General features: G+C 36.6%; 2 protein-coding genes across 2 annotated transcripts; both read left to right on the top strand.

Annotated features, from left to right (window-relative positions):
- Nucleotides 1–625: 625 nt before the first annotated feature.
- Nucleotides 626–13,988, top strand: bnip3lb (BCL2 interacting protein 3 like b). The gene is made up of 6 exons (XM_065290483.2): nt 626–852; nt 7,447–7,669; nt 9,040–9,112; nt 9,866–9,963; nt 10,698–10,847; nt 11,364–13,988. Exons 1-6 carry the CDS (start codon nt 774–776, stop codon nt 11,410–11,412), a joined length of 672 nt encoding a protein of 223 aa, XP_065146555.1. The 5' UTR covers nt 626–773; the 3' UTR covers nt 11,413–13,988.
- Nucleotides 13,989–15,895: 1,907 nt separating this feature from the next.
- Nucleotides 15,896–25,568, top strand: LOC135779682 (uncharacterized). The gene is made up of 2 exons (XM_065290484.2): nt 15,896–16,436; nt 22,111–25,568. Exons 1-2 carry the CDS (start codon nt 16,022–16,024, stop codon nt 23,463–23,465), a joined length of 1,770 nt encoding a protein of 589 aa, XP_065146556.1. The 5' UTR covers nt 15,896–16,021; the 3' UTR covers nt 23,466–25,568.
- Nucleotides 25,569–25,707: the final 139 nt, after the last annotated feature.

Genomic DNA, 25,707 nt, shown 5'->3' with positions numbered 1-25,707 from the left:
ATGGTTAATGGGATAGTTCAGCCAAAAATGAAAATTGTGTCATTGTTTACTCACTCTTGTGTTGTTTGAAACCTGTATAAATTTCTTTGTTCTGATGAACAAAAAGGAAGTTATCTTCAGGAATTTTGTAACCAAACCGATCACTTACATAGTAGGAAAAATAATACTATGGAAGTGAATGGGGCTCATGAATGGTTTGGTTTCAAACATTCTTCAAAATATCTTCCTTCATGTTCATCAAAACAAAATAAAAATTATACAGGTTTGTAACAAAACGAGTGAGTTAATGGTGACACAATTTTTATTTTTGGGTGTACTATCTCTTTAAATTATAGTTATTGTGGTAAGACGACAGTAAACTAGATTTTATTGTTTTATTTTTACTGCAAGTATTACTAAATACATTTTTTGCAATGGATACGCTGCTTGCAGCTATATTGTTATAGAAATATTTTGTCATAAGTAATCTTCAGTTGATAGACAGGTTTGTTTTACACATCCATATGCATTTTTCTTAATATGCAAAAACATCCTCACCCCGTTACATAATGTTTGTGTCTGTTATCAGAACTGCTCTCGTGTGCGTCATTTTAGCACTGCAGGAAGTTTCCGCTCCACCAGCTGTTCTCAGATCCGCCACCGAGCGGAGTTTTTCCTCGAGTCCACCAGCACGTGCTACACAGAACGTCCGATCCGTGGTCAGGCTCTGCCACGCGCGTGTGCGCAGCTCCGTGTGAGCGCGCAGACTGTGTTCGTGCCCTGCTGACAGTCTTATGCAAGCCGCCCTACAGTCAGCCACGATGTCCGAGGTTGCTGCTCCAGCAGACAATAACGGGGAAGCTGGATTAAACGGTACGTACAGCTGGAGTGCCTCGGTATATTTCACTGTCATCCGTACCGTCTGTGAGAGAAGACTTCGGTGTTTCTAAATTGGTGTTTTTTGATACTTTTTATTGTTTTGCTTGAGGTAAATAGGTCTTAGTTTAAACCAACATTACTTTGCCATAGACGTTCATTGAGGGGTTTGCTGTGAGATATGCGCGTCATTGTATATTGACAAGTTGTCCGACCAATGGATTCTAAAGGTTTTTGTTAAGGCGGGACTTACACAATGACTGACGTCCATTTAAGCCAATAAGCGTCGATAACGTTTTTAGGAGGATGGCCTAAGCATATGTCAACAAGGCGAGTTATAACTAAAGCACCTCGAAAATGAAAATGATTTCGTGGATGCTTAAAAGCTGTTTTTGTTTGCGTTTCGTAAACACACATGTGCATCTTTGTGTAGAGATGATAACCAATTTAAAATGCAAGCTGTTTGTTGTTAATAATTTTTTTTGTAACACACATAGTGTGCCCGCAAATGTATATGGTCTTTGTCTAAAATCGAGCTTGACAACAATTGATCCAGTGATCGTCAAAATGATTCTACGGAATACCTACACACCAACGTGTTATTTCAATTCGTAACTAATCGTTACATCCCACCAAAAATGTTGGGATGTCTCCAGGTTAAGCTGTTTCCATAATGCACTTCTATGGAGGAGAAAGGGCGAAATGTTTCACTTTATTCAAAGAATAAGAGCTCAGCAAGTGTTTATTTCACCTAAAGTTCGACAAAACATGTAGTTTTCCATAATCGTTATTATAATCGTCGACTATTTAAAATGCATATGTTTGTGCGTTTAAAGTTACATTGTCGTTTAAAATTTTCTTAAGCAGAATTCCTAAAATGTTTACTTAAGTTACAAAAACCAAACAACTTATATTCCTGGAATGTCTTCTGGAATGCAAAAATTAAGATATTAAGATCACGCCTTTTAGTAAAGTATGCTATCATGCATCCCAGAGTAAACAACGGGTCACGTTAATGCTGAGTGAGCTACGTGCGCAGTGACACCACAGCTAGTTACATAGCGTCTCCAGTCCTCACAGCTGCTACTGTAGTTCAGGAAGACTTATATTTCCATATTTAATTATTACAAATATTTATTGTTTTATTAATAATATTTTATTTTTTTTTAGTTTTTTTGCCAGTAAAAATATATAAATAATGCAAGCAATGAACGCAAAAAAGTATGACGCCATAACTACAGTAATTAGGTCAGTGACAAAAACGGTTCTGGCAAGATGAGAGAAAAAAAACCTTGTTTTAAAAGCATGCATCAGATTTATTTTAATGCACATAGTGTATATGTGTTTATTTTATGCAATGAAAAATTACATTTGTACCATTTTTATGAAGTTAAGACTGAATGGACCTGAAAATGTCAAATGGTGTAACCGCCAATTGCGCCAAAGAATGAGAAATATAAAATATTTTATCCATCTTGATGGCATGTAAGCGTAATAAAAAAAATAATTTTAAAATAGCATTTCAGTCGTTATTTCTAAATGTAAATGTTAATGCATTTTTGTAATATTTGTCCTGACATATGCTGAAAACAGCTGTTTTCTAAATAGTCTTTGACAAATGATGTAAAAATGTAAAAAAAAAAAAAACAGTTTACACTAAACTAGATGATTATATTTTATTCCAAATTTTTTTATGAATATATTTATATTTTAATAAAAAAAAAACTAGTTACACCAATTGACACAGACCGGTTACACCACATCGACATTTTGCAATTATCACCAAAATATTCTTTAAAAAAAATTATTAAGTAATCTGCAAATTTATTTTGAAATTTTAATCCTTTTACATTTAATTGAACCATATGGACATAAAATAATTAATGTCACGTCATTGACCCAATTACAGTTTATCAATTTACTATAGTACATTCTAAATTATACTGCTGTATGTTTTTATGTCGGTGAATAGCAGACATTGTTTGTTTGGTAAACATGTGTCAGCTACCGAATAATCATTGTAAATAATATGGCTGATGCATATTACTTTGCCAATTGTGAGTCATCACAGGCATATTTTTTTCTTTCATATTCCTTATTTTGTTTATTTTTACCATAGTATGACTTGTAATGTCATCAGTGGTCTGGATGTGAAAAGTCATATTTTCTACTGATATAAAATATTAAGAGTGTTAAGTAGATAACTGTTACTGTGTCATGTGAATATGTGGTGGAAAAGGAACGATGAAACTGGATGTGCACCTAGCAGATTATTGCCATTGGCAAAATCAGGATTGTACAGTAATCAGTTACATTTTTGGAGTTAACTGTAGTCAAAATATTGTTGTATTGTTTAAGGACATCAGTGTCCAATGGTTTAACTTACATTTTTATTCCTGGTTTATCACATCCAGCTCTAGAGCTTTTACATGGCTAACCCTTCATTAATGTATAAAGTAAAAGCTGCAAAAGTTAATAAGCAACAGACAACCACACTCTAAAAAATGGCTGGGTTATTTTTAGCCATGTTGGGTAAATATTGGCCAGAACACCCCGCTGGGTTAAATTGACCCAATGCTGGGTTGTTTTAACCCTTGGTTGCATAAGAACAATCCAACATTGGGTCATTTTTTACCCAGCATGTGTTCTGTCCAATATTTAACCATTATAGGTTAAAAATAACCCAGACATTTTTAGAGTGGAGATAATAACTAATTCTTAGTTGTTTGTGCACTTTACAGAATTAAAAACTTGTGTGCTATTTCATTCCAAGCTCAGTAAACAGTTACAAATGTTTAGCGGTTGCGCATTAACTGATGCGTTAAATGTTTTGAAAACTTCACATTACCAGAACAGATTGTACACATTTTCCTTTAGTTAGCGATTTGCTTGCTATTATTGGCCTTCGAGATCATCTCATTCCTTTACTGTATTGTGCAACTGAATCATCTGTACCACAGTTCCTTCAACACATTGTTTTTTTTTTATTGAGCCTGACCAGATCTGAACGCTTTAATCCTCATTCAAGTGCAGTGACCCTGAAAAGTAAATTTTTAGAGACAGAAAGTGAATGGTCATGTTAGTTTTAGCTGGGCCACTTTGCTATAACAGATTTGGGCTCAGTATTTTTTAATCAGTCTGGCTGTGTAGACATGAAGAATGGTTGCTGAGGGATGTGTGAAAAGACTTTGAATGCCCAAAGCCAAAGATCTTAATTAGCGATGTTTGATTTTACCCAAAATAAAAAAAATAATGTTTTGCTTTTGAGATAAAAAATACCTATTTTGGATAACTGAGATCATTGCATTAATATAGTAAAACAATAATTGTTTATTTATATTTAAACTGTTAAATATTTATACAACATGTGAGTATTTGAATTGTTTGGTTCCAAAATACAATAAATTAATTTTGACTAATTTGGATAAAAACGTGTTTTCTATACCAAGAAAGTGACAAGATGATAACCACTATTTTCTGTTACAAACTTTCATAGCATTTTTGGGTTATGAAAACATTAAAAATTCAAATCCATTATTTGATTTTCAAAGATTTATTATAAAAACTGATTATATTTTTTGTCATGTTAAGAACACTGTCATTACTGCAGTCATACTTGGGACGTCATGCTGAACTTTTTTGACAGCGATCAGCTGTAAAATGTTTTGGTCCTGCTTAATTTTCGTTGACTTTGAGTAAAATAATGGAAAGTTTTTTATAAGGTCCCCTGGGGTCAATGTGTTGTCTGGAGAACAAGCAACAGCTGGCATTTTTCCTTCGGCCGAGTGCCTCTCACGTAAATTATTCGATTTTGATGGCTTACGTTTCTTCCCCACCACAGAGAACCACAACAGCTTTATCAATGCCATTAAAATTACTATTTTGTTTTTGTTTGTTTGTTGATCAGAAAGTACAAAGTAGAAGAGGAAAACTAGGATTCTGTGTGTATTCAAAGTGCCGCTATTATTTTATGCAATGCATGGAATGGTGCACTGTGATTGGTTAAGCGGATTTATTGCATTCTGCAGAGAAGGAAGACTGGCGGTTGTCGCGGTTGGGAAAAAGTGAGAAAAGATGACAGAATAACACGACGCATATTAGATTTTGCGTAAAATGAAGAATTGACCTTATAAAACTCATCTGATAAAATACTGATTTTGGCAGTAATTAATTTTTTTAAACGCCATTTGGAACCAACATTCACGTTTTGGAACCAAACTCTGTATTTGTTTTTTTTTCTGGTTTTAAAGCTGCAATCGGTAACTTTTTGGGTGCAGTTTTATGTTTTAAACAGAGATGGCGATAAAGAGGCAAAAATTACAGATTGCAGCTTTAATACACTTTAAAAAGTAAAAGTTTAAGTGAAAAACACTTCAAATGAAAATGTTGAAATAACTACATTTTTGCAGGTGTTAACACAACTTTTTGCACCGCAAACGGAGTAGAAAAGTATTACGTTAAAAAGTAAAATAGCTGTAATTTCAAAATGTTTATTTATTTTTAATAAGGTCAATTTTGCACAATATCTATGTGTCATCTGCAGTGTTAGCTGTATAGTAATACTAACGCTGTTTTGCAGTTGTGTAACAGTGAGCCACGAGGAGCTTTTGTAATACATAGTGTACATCCTACCCAGTCTCCTGAGGATGCGTATAAATAGCACGAAGTGTAAAACTTGTGCAATACATACGCCAAATTCCACTTTGGCGTGCCTATGATACGCCAGTGCTTCCCATTCACTTAAACGGTGCATCTTTTTTTGTCGTTTTATTTATTGGTTTATTGGAATTTTTTCTGTTTTTTAAACCATTTTCGCTTGGATTTAGGGTTAGATTTGAGATTTGCTTAATGAGGTTATTTAATATACAAGTTTCTCCATGTTTTTGTCCATATTTTAGCCATGGTCGCTTGAAGTTGGGGTTAGAGTTTGGGTTTGGGTTAGGATGTCCTTTTTATATAACAAAAAGTTGTTCTAACCCTAAACCCAAGCGAAAATGGTAAAAAAGCAAAAAATTGAGAAACCGATAAATAAAACGACAAAAAAATTATGCATTGTTTAAGTGAATGGGAAGGACTGGCGTATCATATGCACGCCAAAGTGGAATTTGGCGTATGTATTGCACGAGTTTTACACTTCGTGCTATTTATACACATCTTCAGGAGACTGGGCTGGTACATCTGGACATCTGATCTTGTAAATGTTATTTCTTTATTCTCTTGTTAGCTAATGTTTGGCCAGAATGTTCTGTCTGACGGGCATCATGGCACATGTTGTTTGTATCACTGGATCAAAACAAAGGTCAGCAGAGCGGCTCAACCCAGTTCACGGGCTAAATGGTTCATCATAGTTTATATCAAGACTAGATGGAAAAAGGCGTGTGTCTATGCATCCTAAAATGGAAGTTAAAGGTGAAAGTTACCAAGTTAAAGCAGGACCCAAATCACATGTTCACTCAACCCAAAAAAGTCTGTCTGCCATTTTTTTTGTTTTCCTGGACATGGAAGTTGATCTTTGTCCTGAGCGGCATTCAGTTTATACTTAGCTCATGTGGTTGGTCAGCAGCGCGTGTGAGAAAACAGAGCCGGCATGTTAAGCAGGTAGCAAACAGAGGATTCACTGTGTGGTAAAACAGGCTTCCTGATGAGACAGCAAAGCAGATGTGTGTGAAAGGGACACACGGGAGGCTTAACTCCCTTAACACAGGGATCATTTCGGTCTGCGTGTTTGTATTCGTATTTAGGAGACTGTCTGTTCCCGTGCAGCCTGTCCCTGCTTGGAATCACGTAGGGCAAGGAGCAGCCAGGTCAGGTGTGAGTCATAGATCAGTGGGGTTGTAATGGGACGGAGAAGGAGGCATTTACCGCCCTTTCACCAGGCAGTAAATAGAAGCAAGCCAGATGATGACTGACTAACAGAGAGATCCCAGTGTCTGCCTCTGGATACAGTATCATTTTTTACATTTTATAAACATATTTTTACAGTTTTGTTGATTGCAAAGTAAAAATCACATTTGTTTTAAAAATAAGTAAATAAAGAGATTATGTCTGCATTGTGATTTTTTTCGATTGATCATAATTACTAATGTAGAAATGTTGTCTAGCAGATTATGATTCACAGCTGTGTGAAGCTATTACCTATTGCGTCTTTTAAAAAGGGATTAGCCCCTCAATATGTCCTGCCCCAGTTTGGATTTCAATAGGATATCCTGTAAAGATCCATTGAAGTGTCAGGAAACATGCAGCCTTTTAGGATGCATATGATAACATATTAAAAAACAACTCAATTTTGAATTCATGAGGACTTTAACACGAGAAAGAAATTGACACCAATTTATGCAATCTTTACATTTTAAGAGAGTACAATAAGTAAAAGCAAAATATATAAATCGTTTTCAGTGTAAAGAATTATAATTTTTTTGGATAAAATTAATGCGATTTTTTTTTATTGCATTGGTAATGAGATATGAGGCTACCCGCAATGGTCAAAATAGTCAAATCATGCATGCATGATTTATCCAGGCAGTCCTAATCCAGACGAATCTCTGTACTGCTTATCTGCTTGTTTATCACTGTAGTGATTGTTTTGTTTAGGGTCATGGGTGGAGCTGGAGATGAACAGACACTCTGCATCCCTCACGTCCTCCACCGCCTCAGTCCCGCCCCCTCTAGCACAGGTAGTAGAAGAAGAGGATGATGGGATGGTGGGAGGGTTAGAACACGTTCCTTCATCATCCTCCATCCACAATGGAGACATGGAGAAGATCCTCCTCGACGCCCAGCACGAGTCCAGCCGCAGTAACTCCTCTTGTGACAGGTAAATGCTTGTTACATTTTGTGTTATCCATCTTCATTGTAAACATTAAATGCATGTGCCTTAATGTACGTATTGTCACAAATTCATTTGTTTTCTAAATGGGTCACTCAGATGAATATTCTTTCATCATTTACTTACCCATATCATTACTAAACCAACCATCTCATTTTCTTTCTTATGTCAAACATGAAATCGTTGTTTAGCTGAATGTTTCAAAATTAATGTGTTTGGTGGTGGACAGTATAACTTTTTAAGCCGTACAGTGAATTCACACTAAACTGTGTTTTGCATAAAACTTGGCGCAACCATTGACGAGTGCATTATTTGGTGTACTATTCCTTTAAGCCTTTGACACAGTTGGTTTTGTTTTGTACAGAAGTTGTTTATATATTACATGTGCATGTATATCATTTGTAAATGTCACTTGAGGTCTTGGGTTATGATCTCATTGATAGTGAGTAGTGCTATAAACATGTATACTAAAATACATATCCAAACATTGACTGTAACCTCACTCTAATAAAATGCAATCATAAGAACTCTTTATCTCAATGAATCATGAGTGTTTACTGTAAGATTAAAGCATGTTTCTCTTGAGAATAATGTAATGCAGTGGTTCTCAAACTGTGAGTTGGTGTCAGGGGGGGCCAAATGTTTTATGACATTTTATAAAATACATACATTTATCATGAATTCTGTGTAATTAAACCTACAAAAAGGCTACTAACCAACAGCACTACTTCTTATACTTTAATATGTTTTGTCTAATTAAAATGTTACATTTTAAAACAAATTTGTCATACATTTTCTTTGGGGGGCCGCGAAGGAATGCACCATACATGGGGGGGGGGGGGTTTACACGCTAAAAAGGTTGAGAACCACTGATGTAATGTACTAAAGCAACAAAATAAAAATTCAAGAATGTCAATGCATGTGATAAGAAAATATCAAGCAAAGTGGCTTTTTTAAAGATGCTTATGACTTGTTACGTTTTAAATGCTTAAAAATGTGAAGACTCAAAAAGTTCGTGCACACTTATTGTCATATTTTGTTGAATATGTCCATTATGTGCTGAACTACACATGTGGTTACTCTGCTTGGATCTGCGTGATATTGATGGATAATGAGTTCATACACTTATTAATCTTGGAGGCAACTTTTTTTCATGTTTAAGTGATATAATTGGGTCCCCAGTGCTTCTATCAACCTAGAAAATGTGAAAAAGATCAACCTATTAACGTAGTTTTGGTAAACCATTCTCTGCAAGCCTGTGAAAAAATAGGTCATTGAAATTTGACTCCCCTTGTGATGTCAGAAGTGATAAATCATTATAATCATCACATAGTCAATTTCATTGCTTTCTCCCGCAGCCCTCCTCGACCCCACAGTCCACAGGACGACGGGCAGATCATTTTTGACGTGGATATGAGGAGAGATAGTCAGGTATTTTCTACTGAGGACTGTTTGTGGACCATTTAGAAATAATTTATGCAAAACCCTCTAAGTGTGTCTGACATGTTTTCTTGTAAATGAGCATTTTTATCAGGCTCTTATGTTTAGGTTTAGTCATTTCACTTTAATGGCAATAAAAAGGTTAAAGTCAGTAATTAAAATACATTATTTTTACAAATGTCTCTTTAGTCATTTCACTGACATTTTAGTCTTTCAAACAAGCCTTTTGTCAAAACCTTTAACTACCAAAACAAATGCACTTCTTTGGACGAGACATTTGCAAAATCACTAAAGATGTAACTAGAAACAATGCAAATGATGAAAGTCAGAATTTAAAATGTAAAAATAAAGAAACTGGACCACATTAGGGTCACTGTGATGCTTGTAGCTGCCACATTTGTGTTGTATTCAGGTCCAAGTACTCACAAGCGACCAAAATCTGAATGTAATCCACTATCGTTTCACATTTGTCTTTCGTCTTCCACTTTGAGGTCTTTTTCTGAAAAATCAGCAGATTCTGCCAACAAACCGGAAATACATTCACCGCAGGAGATTTGACGTGAAAGTATTGGATGAACATATAAGATGTGACGAGCATTCTGTCAATATTATCATCTAATTTTTAACAGTGGTGGTGTATAGAGGCTTTTGCATCTATATTTTTCGTGTCCTGGCTTATGTTGATTAGCTGTCATAGATTGTTTGCCTGTATTGCATGTGTGTGTTGTGTTTGTGTCCATTCAGGAGGAAGTGATGGAGAGAATCAGAGATGATGACATCTTAATGAAGGATTCAGATTGGGTGGCAGATTGGTCGAGTAGACCAGAGAATATACCACCAAAGTAAGCAGTACAAAAAACAGGCATACAAATATTCACACAGGCCAAGAAAATATTACATTATGAAGTCAATTTTTAGCGACGTCCTCTATTTTGCTCTTTGACCATACAACTTCACCCATTTCACATCTGTAGGATGAGATTTTTTTTTCGTTCTCTGAATTATAACGAAATAATAAACTCCATTAACCACCTTGAGTGTGCATTATTTTTGAATAATTCAACCGCCCGTCGTTAATTATTCCTTACATATTACATAACTTTTGATTTAGATGATTCTCTTTCAGTAACATGTGTTTAAAATTGATATTTTCCCCAAATGTGGTACTTCTGTTTTGTTTATCAATCGTTGTATGATGCAACCGTTGGCTGGTGTGTTATTTGTCCTGCCCCTCCTCCACTGTGATTGGACGACTAAGTAAAAAGTGACATTGACGAGCTCCGCATTTCACCCAAAGTGAAATGAATATCGGACAAAAACCACCAGCTGCTTGCCATTTTTTTAAAGAGCTGTAAACAATTGAAAACACTTTTAGGCAATTTAATGCACGCCTTGCATCTGGACAGAATCAATGACGTCTTAAAAAGTCTTAAAAAGATCTTGCTAGGATTTGTGATGCATAGTATTTCGTTTTCAGGCCTGAATCAAGGTTGCTTTTCAGAATTATTAAGTTGAATTATTATGAATGATGATGTAGCTTTAGTGGATGATATTGATGGGTTGGATTCATCTGCAGGGAGTTCCACTTCCGGCACCCGCGGCGTTCAGTGACTCTCAGCATGAGGAAGACAGGGGCCATGAAGAAAGGAGGCATCTTCTCTGCAGAGTTCCTCAAAGTGTTTATCCCCTCGCTGCTTCTGTCCCACATCCTGGTCCTGGGTCTCGGGTACTATCAGCTAACACAAGCACATGTTCTTTATTGTCACATTCTGCGGTATCAAGGGCCCTGTTTACACCTGGTATTAAGATTGGTCGATCGGATCACGATTGGACGACGCTAAATACAAGTGTAAACAGGGTTTTCAAGACGCATTTGACCAGATTGCTTTTTTGGTGTCAACGCTCATGTGGTCGAATGTGCCACAAAAAAGCCTATTGATCTAAAACTGAAGCGGCTGCTCTTCGCCTCTGTCAGTTTAGTTTGATTTTGCGAGCGTGCAAAAGTTGCGCAAACTTATTTCATCAATTGCTAACAAAAATCAGAGAAAGCGCTTACATATACATGTACAAAATGTTGTGTTGCATGTTTACTTATAACACAAGCAGTGATACTATTAGTGTGCATCAACATGTCATTTTTTTCGAATGTGTTTTTTGAGTTTGTGTCTTAAAAACAGTGACTTCAATGTATGGGTGTGCTTTTAAAATGCCTGACATCCTATTGGCTCTCTCTCTAATACAGGGTATACATTGGAAGAAGACTGACCACTCCTTCTGCAAGCTCCATTTGAACACGCATCTGATCAAGTGCCTCAGGCATGGCTTGGATGGATTAGAAAAAAGGTTGCAGTTTGTCTAAAGAAAGCCCTCCCTTCACATCCTTTGACATTTCTACTTTTTCACTTCTGCCCTCTTTTCTATTTCCTGTTTTCGGCATTTCCTTTCATTTGGCCTTTCCACACTGAGAAGTGCATTGGAGATTATGAACTTCTCTGTTTTGGGCCCTTTTAACTTTCAAGTTATCAGTTGTTGTGTCCGCTTTTTAGGTAATTTTATCCCTTAAAAGCTCTTTATTGTAGTTACAGTTGCATTTAAGTTTTGAAGCATGTGGAGGTGATTGGTTTAACCAAACTTACACACTAGTTCAGCGCTAGCTTAAACCGGCTTGGACAAAGCAATTTATGTCTCTTTGGCTAGCTGATTACATGACAAAAATTAGAGTGAATAACAAACAATCCTCTTAGTTCTTATCCTAAAAAGGGATCAGCCAAAGTATACAGATACATGAAACAAACTTTATTTATTAATACAAAGGCTTTCCTTTCAGTTTTTATAAATGAGAGAAATGCTAGAATGATGGATTTGTATGTGGTTTGGAAAGATAGGGCTCTCCGTACACCCCATTTTCATCCAGTGATCACATGCTGGAAGATTTATACTAAATTGATCATATTTTACATACAAACAGTAGGATAAATTACTGTTTCATAATCCATAATGGTCACATTATTCATTTGGATGGATAGGGCTGGCGGATCCCTGTATGTAAAGAGATTACTATTAATATTATTTTCTCAGTGTTTGTTGTGCTTTTTCGCCTCTAGGTTCATTGACGTACATATCATGACCTAGTGATTTTATAACTAGGCTTTTATGACAGTTAAAACCAGCCTACATCCACAACATTTACATACACTCTTGAAGCATTAAACTATACTTGATTTCCAAATGTTTGGAAAACTCGTGGAGTTGGAGTACGGCAATGATTGAGAAAAGCAACACTTTTGCCGTGTTAACGCTGTGTCAAAGGTTTTGGAATTTTCGGTGTGGTGTCTTTCACAGTTTTCATTAACATTTTCATGTTTTTTGTTTGAGGAGATTGTCCTGAAATGCGGTATTTGCTTAAAGTCACAATAAAATTTAAATTAAAACGTCATATTTTGAGGATTATTGTGGGGTTTTTTTTACGAATGACTTCATTGTTTTAAAAAAAGTAACGTGCCCTCTTAATCAACAACGCAAAAACAACCTGACTCAACTTTCAACAAACCAATCCATTCTCAAATGACGAATTGAAGTCCAGCCTTACCTTTATTCTCATTTCGGAAGCCGTTTCACTTGGACATACACACAGCGAAAATAAGATTTTCGCTAAATCTGTTTTATTGTGACTTTAACACTGCATCACCTAACAGGACAAACCAATGCAATTTAAAGGAACAGTTCATCCAAAAATGAAAATACTAATTTATGTACACATATATATTACACAAAGTGTTTAATAAAAATCTAAATCAAAACATAAGTTGTTTTGAAAACTGCTTGTAATAGTGCATGCAGATGAGCTTTGTCAAGCTCCAAAAATATGCCTTAAAAAACTAAAGATGTCAAATAACTTATGCAATATATACTAAACCTATTCAATTCTATATTCTAAATCTGTTCAATTGATTTATGTGATGAATGTACAGCAATTTTAATGATAATTTATTAAAAATGTGCCAATTTTTTCTCTTCACACAAAGCTTTTAAATGATGGTGAAAATAGTACAGATTTAGAATGTAAGTGTAAATACATTTTTGGATGAACTGTCCCTTAAACTTTATATAGTGATGTCTTTGTGAATAACACCAATCCCAGGTGTGAACATCTGACTGCTCGTTGGAAAAGGGTTTGTGTTTTCCTAGAACCCTGAAGTGAATTACCGAAGTCTAGTTTTGTTTTTTGTCAAACTGAGACATTTTTATGTGTGTTTTGGATATGTGCATGCATTTTGCATGGTCTTCATTGTTTGGCAGTATCCTGTGAAGCACCTGATTCTGCCAAAAGCAACTAAGAGCATAAAAATGACAAATGTTGTGCCTCGTCTCCTTAATCGAGTTGCAGTGTGATGTCATCATGTGCAAGTCTTGTGCCACGAGATTTTTCTTTTGGTTGGTTTGTTTTGTTGATCACATTTGGAAGGTTTCTCACATGCTTTGTTTGTTACAGTTGAGTGTGTTTTTTTTTTACAGCTAAGGCAACTAGTGCACACAGAGAGAGAAGAAGGTACAGGATAGCTGTTTATAAAATAATGTTAAATGGGATTTTAGTTATTTTTGATACTGGAATTCTGAGTGTTTGTTAAAAACTGGATAAAAAGACTCTGATGATGGAAAGTAACTTAAGTTTTATTAATTTGACAAACATTTTGCCCCGATTTAAAATTAAATGTTAAAAGAATGACCTGCAATTCAGAGAAATATGTTTTTTTTTCATTTGTCTGTTGTTTTTTGATGTCATCATGTTGCATTATATACTGCTTTTAGTGCATTTATTTTCATTTTCAAAATTATGCATTAAAGTCATGCAGATTTTGTGATTTTATGTCCTGCTTTGTAAGAACTTTATTCACAATGAATAATCTTGTAAACCTCCTCAAATTCTCCACATCTTTTACTGTGCCCATTACTAAGGCAAACATCACAATTAATATTGCTCATTTATAGTTGCAACCCGCCGGCTGTGAGACCCAAACCAGCAACTCTCGGTTACAAGCACGACAAACCTGTTACTCAAATTAACATTCTTAACTCACGTGAACTAAATTCTGAATATTAAAATAGTATTTTCTAAATTGTATGAATTAATAACATTCAGTTAATACTTTTAAAACTGCACTCAAACTGGTGATGATTTTATAAACATCAATAAAAAAAATAGTTACACATATTTATAGCAGAACAAAGGTTCTGGAAATAGCACGTCTGGGAATTTGACCTGGTGTCAGTACAGCTAACATACCGAGTCTGTTGTTGATACTTCTGCTGTGAGTATTGTGGTTTCAGAGGGGACTATAGACAGTGTAAACGAATATAATTGATTTTTCACATTAATGTTAGAATCACATTGCTTTTAAACATTTTAAGTCCCATAAATGGAAACAAAGCATTAAACTTTAAACAAGGATGGAAAGGGGGTAGCACAGCCAATCCCAGCGTTTCACCCGTCCTTAATCCCGTCAACATAACTCTCACCCATTAAAATAGAAATGGGTTCACTGAATTTAGGCTTGACATTCACTTTCAACTCTTGGCTGACCCATAAGCAAATGGTCACCAGCTCACCACATGGAAGGGAGACCCATTACATGTTGCTTTGTTCATCCTGAATGTCCAATGCAATGTGTATTATTTAAGGGGACAGAAGGAGAATCAGATGATTTTTTTAAGCGGTCCTTTTCTAGACCTGTAGAAATGTGAAATAGATGCTTTGAGGTCAAACAGGTTGAGATCATCTACTCATGTAAAGTATACCTCAACTGCTCTCTAGTGGCAGAGATAGGAATTAAAGGGTGTGTCTTAAAAAAACTGAAGGGGGGAAATGAAATTATTGTTCCCAAAACATATGGGATCTGTTTATAAATTTACCTACAACTACAGAATTTTCACCATTTTCCTTGGTCATGTTCCTTGGGTTATTTAAAGAACACTGTGCAGAATACAAATACGATTAGTCAGCAATAGCTGCAACATGCAGGGCAGAGTGCCGATGTCAAATCAATATATCGAGTTGGAGTTTCACTATATACTAAATTATTGTATTGTTTTAGGAACATTTAAATAATGTAAATTTCGATTGCATCACACATCTTTTGGTTCCTTCTAACAGTTTACGTTGGATCTCTATGGATATCAATAAGTAGGGGCATTTAAATGTTGGGAATGTACCAAAACATTTAAAGAGTTCTGATGCAAATGCCGCTATAACGCCACTTCCGTCCAAATTAGATAATGAAAATAATGATCGGATATATTTCACATATCAACTCTTCGATTATTTCTCACTAAAATTCATTTGTTTTTCGAGTCTGAAGACATCACGCGTGCGGGGTTTGTTGTGATTCATGGTTCTGAACTGCGCGAGTCTTCTCGAGAATCGATTCCTCGCTGTTTTTTTTTTTCGATTTTTTTTCTTTGTTTCCTCCACTTAAGACTCTAGCATACTTCTGAAATAAATACCCAACACAATTCACTATAAAGCCCTTAAAACCCAAGAGATGAGACCTAAAACCAGTCATATATCTGTCAACTGTCTATGAAAAGACCAGCACTGCTTAACGGAAATAAACCAAATCATTAAAGAAAGTGATAATGAAAGTAAACTAGAAGGTAATAAACAGAAAATACAATTTGGCAAAATATTTTTACAACCTTAAAATCGTCTCTCGATTCCCAGCGCCTCTGAATCAAAGAATCGATTCTTTTTTTAATCAATTCCCATCCTTACGTCACGTCCTTGTTTCAGCAGCAAGTCCACGGAAGTAGAATGGATTAAACGACGACGCGCGTTCGATTCGGTCTTCAGTGGCCAGCTGCAAGAGTTGTTACTCGTTTAAATGAGGTTACTGACTAACGAAAATGGAGGAGTGTGAGGAAATGGATGAATATGTGACAGTTGCTGTCCCTGGCAAAAGAAAACGTCGCTACGCAGACAATTCCGCCCGTTCTAGGGCGAAAGAAAATCGGTACAGTGGCGTTGACAAGATTCCGCAAGTAGCGTGTACACACAACAACAGTGTTACGTGTCGGGCTGGCGCGCTGACAGAGGCAGACATAACATACATTAACGCAAAGCTGTATACCAGCCGTGACAAGGTAAAGCAAGATGCGATCCTGCTGTCTTACATGTATGTAATGCCGTGTAAGCGGAGGCGGCGGAAAGTAAAAGCTGAGGAGAAACAAAGACAAAGAGATTTGACCATCAAATACTTCGTCTTAAAAGAAGACACAACCATAGTTCCCGTGTGCCAAGCTTCGTTCCTCAGCATTTTCGGTAAGTTAATTTCCTCATAATATATCCCTTTTCGTTTTGCATTTGTGTTAACGCTGTCAACGTTGAAATTTCTGTCAAAATTGGTGACCTATTTGTGTTTGTAAACAGCGATGACGTGTTTCCGACTTGAATTACATCTCTTTAACTGTATTATGTGGTTCAGTGGGTTTCAGTATGACTATATATTACCACTCATAATTTAAACCCACACTGGCTTCAGATCAGACGTAGTGGAATCATTTTTGTTATTTATCACTACTACTTCAAAATTATGTCAAGAAAAAACAACTAAAACCAGCATAAACTGGTGAGCTGGTATCCCAGCTTGGTTTTGGCTGGTTTAGCTGTGTTTTGGTCACTTTTTAAGATGGATATAGCTGGAAGATCAACTAAGTTAACCCATCAGCTTTGCCAGGCTGGCAAACCAGTCATATCCTAACAGCTACTGCCACCTTAAACCAGCTAAAACCAGCTTATGCTGGCTTTAGCTGTTTTTTCAGGAGGGTATAGTCCTAAAAAAGCATGCATGATTGGTTGCTCTCGGCACGTATTATACATTCATCAAATACCTCTCTTTAAATCCATTTAATCCCGGCCTCGGGCCATTCAGCAATACCGGTTTGTTGGCAGAATCCATTAAGTGTCTGAAAAAAATGTTAATTTTCAAGAAACCGTGTCAGGGGGTTTTGCATCCGATCCAGTATACATGCGTAGATAAACAAATTTTATAAATGGATCATAATATCTACATATTTTAATTGTGAATTTTAAGATCTGAAATGCATTAGGTTGTGTTTTAAGTCTCGAGTATTAATGTGTACCCACTCCCAGTTGCGTTTTAATCCAGACATTTGCTAATCCTGGCCTCAGGCCATTCAGCAATTCTGTTTTGTTGGCAGAATCCATTAAAAAATGCTAATTTACATGAAAACATGTCAGACACACTTAGGTTATGCATCTGAGATTTTCATATTCCAGAGCCACTAGATACATGCGTACTGTAGATGCATGTATTTAATAAATAGATCATATTAAATACATGATAGATAGATAGATAGATAGATAGATAGATAGATAGATAGATAGATAGATGGGGAGATAGATGGGGAGATAGATGGGGAGATAGATGGGGAGATAGATAGATAGATAGATAGATAGATAGATAGATAGATAGATAGATAGATAGATAGATAGATAGATAGATAGATAGATAGATAGATGGGGAGATAGATAGATGGGGAGATAGATAGATGGAGATGGAAGATGGATAGATGGAGATGGATGATAGATACACCGCAAACTCACCAGTGTTGAATGTACTGCTGATGTTTATATGAGTACCACCAGATTTAGCTGTGTGTAGGTGGATGGAGGATAGATAGGCGGATGGAGGATAGATAGGCGGATGGAGGATAGATAGGCATGGATAGATGGAAGTGTAGGGATGGATAGATGGAAGTGTAGGGATGGATAGATGGAAGTGTAGGGATGGATAGATGGAAGTGTAGGGATAGATAGACAGATAGATGGATAGGGATGGATAGATAGACAGATAGATGGATAGATGGATAGATAGACAGATAGATGGATAGGGATGGATAGATAGATAGATGGATAGGGATGGATATTGATGGATGTATACGGATGGATGGATGTATACGGATGGATGGATGGATAGATAAACACACTCTTAGAAAGGATGTGTTTATATTTTACACATCTTTGTCAATTTGTATTGATTTTGTGATAAAATAGAACACACGTTGTGTTAAAAGTTACAAAATGTGTGTATTGAAGATAGATAGATAGATACTGTAGATAGATAGATAAATACTATAGATAGATAGATAGATAGATAGATGGGAAGATAGATAGATGGGAAGATAGATAGATGGGAAGATATAGATAGATGGGGAGATAGATAGATGGAGATGGAAGATGGATATATGGAGATGGATGATAGATACACCGCAAACTCACCAGTGTTGAATGTACTGCTGATGTTTATATGAGTACCACCAGATTTAGCTGTGTGTAGGTGGATGGAGGATAGATAGGCGGATGGAGGATAGATAGGCGGATGGAGGATAGATAGGCATGGATAGATGGAAGTGTAGGGATGGATAGATGGAAGTGGAGGGATGGATAGATGGAAGTGTAGGGATGGATAGATGGAAGTGTAGGGATGGATAGATGGAAGTGTAGGGATGGATAGATGGAAGTGTAGGGGATGGATAGATGGAAGTGTAGGGATGGATAGATGGAAGTGTAGGGATGGATAGATGGAAGTGTAGGGATGGATAGATGGAAGTGTAGGGATGGATAGATGGAAGTGTAGGGATGGATAGATGGAAGTGTAGGGATGGATAGATGGAAGTGTAGGGATGGATAGATGGAAGTGATGGATAGATGGAAGTGTAGGGATGGATAGATGGAAGTGTAGGGATGGATAGATGGAAGTGTAGGGATAGATAGACAGATAGATGGATAGGGATGGATAGATAGACAGATAGATGGATAGATAGACAGATAGATGGATAGGGATGGATAGATAGACAGATAGATAGATAGGGATGGATATTGATGGATGTATACGGATGGATGGATTAGGGATGGCGAAAACGAAAAAATTTCTTGACCGGCCACCGAGCCTCATTAGCCGGTTGAAACCGGTTAACCGATAGGCCTATTAGTTTAAAATATGCTATGCTATTTAAAATAACAGCCATTTCTAGGTATGTGACAAAATGACGTAATACGCACGAGCGCTTTGTTCCCACGGCTGTGTTCCCAGCAGGTATTCAGCGCCAGACACGTTGGTGACTTAGGAAATCTGTCATATCTTTGCTTTGTGAATAGCTCTAAAGCCCATATACTAGTGACATAAATTACTTCCTCATGTTGATTCTCACGTTCGAATTTCCAAGACAGCTGTCGTAAGAAGAAAGTTATAAGCGAAGCAAAATTTCTCTCGTGTTTGACATTGAAATCCTCTATGAAGGCGAGTATTTTTTGTTTCGAACCAAATACTTTTGATGGAATATACATTTAACTTGAATAAGGTGAAGTTTGGGATTGATTGTAACATTCGCATGTGCTTTTTTAAGATCCGCAAGTGACGTTGTTGTCAAAAGCAGAATCGCCCATTCAATCATATTGGCTTCCAAAACTTCTCCGTTTTCATCAATCCGTGCAGTATTTTTCAAAGTAATCATACAGAACGAAGGATTAGACTCTCTAGATTACATTATTGGCATAATTTTGTCAAACATATAAATAAATACATGCATGCAACATGCATGCATTTATTGATTTATGAATGATAAATAACATAATCATCAATTAATGTATTAATGATATCTGACCATTTAAATTGCTCGCCAGCATTATTAGTCAATTAAGAAATATTAAAGAAACAATTAAATGTTTCTTTAATATATAAAAATACAGCAATTTTATTTGAGAGGGCTTTGATTTCATATGGAAAGATATGCGTGGATTGATGCTCTGGGTTTCATTAATTAGTGGTTAATCAAAAATAATAACATTTTTATATATCTTTTAAAAAGATGTCATCTTAATCTTGTTGGGCTTTTAATTACCTACAATGTGGTGTTTGAATTATGCAAATAGACCAAGAAATTAGGAAGTTATGATATTTTAAAGTGTTTGGTCAAGCGGAAGAGGTCACAGTTTTTCATAGTTTTAATTGGGTACAAAATGCCCCCTAATTTTCGAGATAAAAAATTCCATAACTTTCTTAATAGTTATCCGATTTTAATAATTTAAAAACCATGTTAAAGTTCTTTTTATTATCTATCATATGGTTATAATTATATATTAATTTTCTAGTATTTATATTTTTTTGTCACATACCTACCATTTCGAGCCGCGCCTGCAATTTCGCAACTTGCATCTCTCTGCGCTCTGCCTCCGGCTCACACACACACACACACACACACAGACCTCACAACACTTTTAAATCCCCTACAGCGCGAAACATAAGTCCCGCAAACGCGGCGCCGTGCTTAGTTTCGAAATAGTTTAGGTACTAGGTGATCGCGTTGAACTTGAAAATAAATTTGGCGTTTGTGAAGCTCATTTGAAAATTGCCGCGGCTCATTTAAGAAAATGACAGCTCAGAAGAGACTGCGCTTTAGTTTGGGGTAGTAATAATAAAGACATAGGATGATCATCATCACCTTTTCTGTTACCACTGAAATATAGATGTAATGTATTTCCAAATCTAAACCCATCTTATGCGGAATGTTGCCTAATACACTGCAACACGATAAAACCAATGGATTAAACGGGCACCTTCAGAATGTGTAAAAGACGCACCGGCCAAAGCAGGTCTCGCACTGTGTTTGTTCTAGAACAAATGCAGCAAAGATATTTAATGCTTGTATGAGGCATATAGGCCTACGCTGAGTTTTATTTATTTATGATGAGGTGAGTTCTAATTAACAATGCAATGCAAGTGAACACGCCGTGCTGGCGCCTTCATGCACGGACCGGTAATTATATACTCTGCTATATTTGCTTTTTATTTATTAAATACATGCATTTGGTTGATGAAACATTTATTAAAATTAAGATACAATTTATACAAAACGAAATTCACTTTAAAGAAATGCTTTCTACAAAGCAAAACTTAATAAAGTGGTAAAAATCATGGCTGAGGATTTACAGAAACAAAACTTACTCTGCACTTTACTGTTAGCCTAAAAGACATAAATGTTAATAATTTGGAACACAACCAGGAGAGACTTTAATTTTAATTATTTTATTGCTGTATTTTATTTACTGTTCGAATAAAGGAATTTATCAAAAAATAGCCTGTAGCATTTACTTTTCGCAAACCATGCGAGCATGCGAAACCAAACGCAGTGACCTCGCGCCAAATGTTTTTTTATTGGTTTATAAAGTACAAACAGACCAGTTATGAAAAACTGAGTGTGAGGGATTTGTTCACTTCACACAAAATGATCTTGGAAAGAAAGAGATGACTAACTGTAGTAGGGTTTAGTCCACTGTCTATAATAGCCTAATTTACAGATCCCTTTTTTTAACCGACAACCGACAACTTTGACCGGTTAACGTTGATACGGTCAACCATCGGTCAAACGGTCATCGGTTAACATCCCTAGGATGGATGTATACGGATGGATGGATGGATGGATGGATAGATAGATAAACACACTCTTAGAAAGGATGTGTTTATATTTTACACATCTTTGTCAATTTGTATTGATTTTGTGATAAAATATAACACACGTTGTGTTAAAAGTTACAAAATGTGTGTATTGAAGATAGATAGATAGATAGATAGATAGATAGATAGATAGATAGATAGATAGATAGATTGATAGATTGATAGATTGATAGATAGATAGATAGATAGATAGATAGATACTGTAGATAGATAGATAGATAGATACTGTAGATAGATAGATAAATACTATAGATAGATAGATAGATAGATAGATAGATAGATAGATAGATAGATAGATAGATAGATAGATAGATAGATAGATAGATAGATAGATAGATAGATAGATAGATTGATTGATTGATTGATTGATTGATTGATTTGTCTCAAATATGATTGTGTACCTACTCCCAGTTGTGTTATTCCTGATTTGCATTTTCATCCTTATTTTTAATATTTCAGGTGTCAAAAAAGATAGAGTCCAAGGCGTTGCAAAGTACTGGCTCGAGAATGGCAAAGCACGTCCTGAAAACCGTGGCGGCCATAGGCAAAAAGATGAGGAAGCTGCAAAGAGGCAGAAGGTTCGAAGCCACATCCAGTCTTTTGCTTGCAAAGCAACCCGCTACGCCCGACGCGGCGCACCGGGGAGAAAGTTCCTTCCCGGTGACTTGAGCGTAGCCAAAATGCACAGGATATTTCTTGAGCAAAATCATCAGGAAGTTTCGTACTCGCTCTACTGGAGCATCTTCGTCTACGAATTTAACCTGGGCTTCGGTCATCCCGCTAAAGACGTGTGCTCTGCGTGCGTCAAATCCCGCATCGCGATTAAAGACCCCGACCTGTCCGCCGAAGAAAAGCGGGACAAGATTCTGATGTACACGGTACACTGTCGCCGTGCGCGTCAGTTTTTCGACACGCTACATGATGTGGGCGATACTTACACAGTTTGCTTTGACATAATGGAGAACCTAGTCCTTCCAAAGTCTGCGGTTGGCCATGCGTATAATTCCCATCATCTATACATGTATGTGTTGGCCATAGTTCGTCACCGTGGGAGAGGTGAACCCCAGAGAAGGCACGAGATCAGTCTTTACACCTGGCTTGAATATCAGAACTCCAAGGACAGTAACATGATCGCTTCAGCTTTACAGCACTTTCTCACCTCAGTCGCTAGAGCTGATTTACATCAATGTCAGAGTCTCCGCTTGTTCTCAGATTCCTGCTACGTCCAGAACAAGAACATAAACGTTCTGTCCATGCTGTTTGCGCTGCGTAGCCAACTGTTCCCTCAGCTCAACATCACCTACTTCTTTCCAATTCGAGGACACAGTTTTCTTCCGGCAGACCGAGTGTTTGAAAGGATCGAGCAAGACATTGAGAAAAAGGCAACCGTTTTGATGCCAGAGGAGTACTGTGAAATTTTAAGGCAGCACGGCACCGTTCATGAATATGGAAAAGATTGGCAGTGCTACGACTTTAAAGAAGAAGCAGGCAGGTTCACAAAGAGTCTGAGATTGGTGAAAATAAGCGATGCAAGAGTACTACAGATCTCTGGAGATAAGCTGGGGTTCAAGCCTTCGTTTGCTGGAGAGTTTTCCCAGCACTCTGTGCTGAAACGGTGGAAGAAGTGGTCTCAGTTCAATCCACCTCTACTTCCAAATGTGAACTGCGTTAAAGAAGAGAAGAAAACTGATGTCATGAAGATCCTGGGTGAGATGGGAGTTGAAAAATCTGTGCTAGATTTTTATGAAAACATCCTGTCGAATGCTGGTGATAAGGACATTTCACAGGACCTTGACGATAGCGATGATGAATAAAAGTGACTGCATCTAACATTCTCCTTTGCATGCGTAAAAGAGTTAATGTGCATCTTATGGGAGCGGTTTCCCGGACAGGGTTTATCTTAAAATGCATGTTTGAGCTGCCTTCATTTAAAAACATTTTGCATTGACACATCTTAACATATATCAGTGCCATTATTTTGTCCCAAGATGCACACAATAATTTTTTTGTGAGATATGTTTGTAAAAACGTCTCAAATATAACGTCCTAATATAACTAAGGCCTAGGCCTGGATTCATCTTCTAGACCCTGTCTGGGACACTGACCCATTGTATTTTAAATACATATTATTATATGTAGTTTTGCCAAGGGTACGGTGTAGGTATTGTGTCGAGTCTTCTGTTTGTCTATAGTTTGTTGATGTCATAGTTACAATGTGTGAATTATTTTTGAGACTTTTTACCTTTATTCAGAAAGGACAGTGAAGAGTGACTGGAGAGAGTTAGGGTGGGATTGGGAAATGACCGTGGATCACGTTCAAATTTGGGTCTCTTGTGAGTACTTGGACCTGAATAAAAGCTCTGTCTGGCAGTTACATGGATCACAGCGCCCCCTAATGAGTGATACAGTTTCTTCATTTTTACATTTCGAATTCTGAATTTCGTCATTTGCAATGTTCTAGTTGCATCTTTAGTAATTTTGCAAGTGTAATTTTATTATGTCTTCTCCAAAGAAGTGTTTTTTTGGCAAAAAATAGTAAAACATATTGCATTACATGCACTTAGAGCAGGGGTGGGCATTCCTGGTCCTGGAGGGCCACTGTCCTGCAAAGTTTAGCTCCAACCCTTATCAAACACACCTGAATGCCATTTCAAAGTAATCAAGCTGCCTTTGATTAGATTTTCCGGGTGTGTTTGATAAGGGTTGGAGCTAAACTTTGCAGGACAGTGGACCACTAGGACCATGAAGGCCCACCCCTGAATGCCCATCCTGGTCTTGCATTGAGTCAAATTTGTTAAACACTGAAATAAGTAATGTGACATTTGCATTTCAAATACTTACTAATAACCTTTTTATTGCCATTAAAGGGAAATTACTGAAACTAGACATACGAGCCTGATAAAAAATGCTAATTTATAAGACATGTCAGACACACTTAAAGCAAAAAGTTTGAATGACAAGAATGCCAAGGTTATTTTAAATAAGTACCTTAAAAATGAAATGTCGGGTAATTCACTATGAGACCATCTTTCTTAGAGGATAAATATGCCAAGGATTTCAGTAACCCATAGCAACTGCATTGGCTGTAGGGGGAGGAGCTATAGTTTGTATTGCAGTGCAGTGATTGGCTGAAACCGGTGTCCTGAGGTTCTGTAGTGAATGATGACATGGCTATTATCTAGGATGTGTAATGATCCACAGGGACCGCTGTCATAATTGTGGTTCTTAAAATTGCATTATTTTTTTTGTTAACTCATTGCTGCGTTAGTCATGCATCCTTCTGCTATTGGCTTCTGTAATGATTTGGATGGATTCTTTGTCCCTTTTGTTTGCCCAAACTGTATTTTATACTTTTTGCCCCCAATCTTGCAGCCTGTAGAGAGAGTTTTCAAAGCAACTCTTTTAAGCGGGTTAGGGCAGGGTTTGTTATGGTAACTAGGCTTTTGGAGCTATTATTGTCAAGCCTCTTTAGATCGAACAAAATGCTGTTGTGTCTGCAATGGACGATTTGGACTGTGACCGTGTACTCCAAATGAAATATACCAAAACAATAGCTTTTGCCTATAAACATACATTGTGTCTGAAATTGTGTATTGTGACAGTACGTAATGATTTAGATGAAGTGTCTACTTCTTCACCGTTGAAACCGTAAAGCAATTCCATGCATATGTCAAACCTCCATGAAAAAAAATTGTTTTTACCAAACATTTTAACAATACTGATATATCGGATGTAAGTGCGAGGTCTCTGTTGAAGTTTTTCAAAGCATTTTTCCCCATACTCACAGCTTTCAGAATTATCACATCCATAATGGAGAAACGTCACATCCATAACCAAGAAATGTCACATCCGTAATGTTTCTTCCTCATAAATGTGCACATCAAAATGAAAATAAAATATTTTGTTCTTTAAAGAGCCATCCCTTCTCCATTTGTTGGGTATTATTGCTGATAATTTTTATCTACAAAATTCCTACACTTTGTCATTTGTGTCAAATTCATATTTAATATTGAAAATGTGTATTTTTGTAGTTTTATAATTAAGGATTTAACTAAA

Source organism: Paramisgurnus dabryanus, chromosome 10 (assembly GCF_030506205.2).
Source record: "Paramisgurnus dabryanus chromosome 10, PD_genome_1.1, whole genome shotgun sequence".
In the NCBI taxonomy this organism is placed as follows: domain Eukaryota; kingdom Metazoa; phylum Chordata; class Actinopteri; order Cypriniformes; family Cobitidae; genus Paramisgurnus; species Paramisgurnus dabryanus.
The sequence above is the reverse complement of the archived record's forward strand: the minus strand, read 5'-3'. Positions and strand labels throughout refer to the sequence as shown.

Coding starts and splice junctions, on each gene's coding strand:
- bnip3lb (XM_065290483.2), top strand. CDS start 774: ATGCAAGCCGCCCTACAGTCAGCCACGATGTCCGAGGTTGCTGCTCCA. Junction 853..7,446: donor CGGGGAAGCTGGATTAAACG/GTACGTACAGCT, acceptor TGTTTTGTTTAG/GGTCATGGGTGGAGCTGGAG. Junction 10,848..11,363: donor ATCCTGGTCCTGGGTCTCGG/GTACTATCAGCT, acceptor TCTCTAATACAG/GGTATACATTGGAAGAAGAC.
- LOC135779682 (XM_065290484.2), top strand. CDS start 16,022: ATGGAGGAGTGTGAGGAAATGGATGAATATGTGACAGTTGCTGTCCCT. Junction 16,437..22,110: donor TTCGTTCCTCAGCATTTTCG/GTAAGTTAATTT, acceptor TTAATATTTCAG/GTGTCAAAAAAGATAGAGTC.